Raw genomic sequence first — 1,333 nt, forward strand, 5'->3', positions numbered from 1 at the left:
CTCACGAGCCTCTGCCATTTGGAATGAGACTTCCCCCGGCAGCTGGGAGAAACCCTGGATAGTCCCCAAGGACTTTATCACTGGGCCCTCCTGCGGGACTGATGGGTGGGGTGATCAATCAACACAGCAAACAGCTGGGACTCCTCCCCTGCCATTAGCAAAGGGGCGGAATAATTAATGGTTTAAAAAGCAAACACACGTGCCCGGCGCCGCGGCGGCGCACTGGGGCGCAGGTGAGGTCGCGGGCTGCGTGGCTGCGCGGGTCGGCGGGAGCGCGGCGGAGGCGCGGAGAGGCCGGCGGGCGGCGGGGCGCGGCGGGGGCGCGGACTGCCGAGCACCCAGCCCCGCGTCGAGCGGCGTCCGCGCAGCGCGCCCTCGCCCAGCCCCGGCAGCGCCCCCGGCCCGCGCACGCCGGTGGCCGAGGTCCAGGCCGCTCCGTTCTTGAAATCATGAATCCTGTTTATAGCCCTGGATCATCTGGGGTTCCCTATGCAAATGCCAAAGGAATTGGTTATCCAGCTGGCTTCCCCGTGGGCCACGCAGCAGCAGCTCCTGCATATTCCCCTAACAGGTACCCAGGAGCAAATCCTACCTTCCAAACAGGCTACACTCCTGGCTCACCTTACGAAGTGTCCTGTTCCCCCACCAGCGGGGCGGTGCCACCGTACACTTCCTCCCCCACCCCCTACCAGACCGCCGTGCACCCCGTGCGAAGCGCCTACCCCCAGCAGAGCCCGCGCGCACAGCGAGGCACGCACTGCACGCAGCCCCTGTGCGCAGCGCCCCCGCACGTCATCCCCCGCACCACGGCGGGGCAGCCCAGCGGCGTGCCGGCCACCGCGTACCCTGCGCCCATCCCCCGCCCGGGGGCAACGGGGTCACCGTGGGCGATGTCAGCGGGCACGCTGCTGACTGCTCGCTCCCCAACTCCTGTCGCCCCCCACCCGGTCACTGTGCCCACGTACCGGGCCCCAGGAACGCCCACGTACAGCGACGTGCCCCCTCAGTGGTGGTTGCCCTCCAAAGGTCTGAGGATGGAGCTGTGCAGTCACGTCACGGAGGTTTCCCGGCTGGTGCTCAGTCCTTCTGCCTCCAACCAGGACTCTCACTGCTCTCCACACTTGGCTAGACACTGGCCTTCTGGCTCAGCAGGCCCCCGCGCCGGTAGTCTTCACCTAACTGTGGGTGGATCTGACAGCAAATCCTGTTTTGTGTGGACTGCCTGCAAATTTTTTAGCTAACTATAATGATAAAAAGGGAGTATTAATCTATTCTGAATCATATCTAGTTGAATGCATGTTAAAAAAAAACCACAAAAACAAAGCTTGCTCAA

The 1,333-nt window shown here is 63.5% G+C and overlaps 1 protein-coding gene across 1 annotated transcript; it reads left to right on the forward strand.

Annotated features, from left to right (window-relative positions):
* Positions 1 to 441: 441 nt before the first annotated feature.
* Positions 442 to 1,333, forward strand: LOC101437645 (myelin-associated neurite-outgrowth inhibitor-like). Its single transcript, XM_058285293.2, has one exon. It carries the CDS (start codon positions 450 to 452, stop codon positions 1,239 to 1,241), a length of 792 nt encoding a protein of 263 aa, XP_058141276.1. The 5' UTR covers positions 442 to 449; the 3' UTR covers positions 1,242 to 1,333.

The sequence above is a fragment of the Dasypus novemcinctus genome, chromosome 2 (assembly GCF_030445035.2).
Source record: "Dasypus novemcinctus isolate mDasNov1 chromosome 2, mDasNov1.1.hap2, whole genome shotgun sequence".
NCBI classification, from domain to species: Eukaryota; Metazoa; Chordata; class Mammalia; order Cingulata; family Dasypodidae; genus Dasypus; species Dasypus novemcinctus.

Coding starts and splice junctions, on each gene's coding strand:
- LOC101437645 (XM_058285293.2), top strand. CDS start 450: ATGAATCCTGTTTATAGCCCTGGATCATCTGGGGTTCCCTATGCAAAT.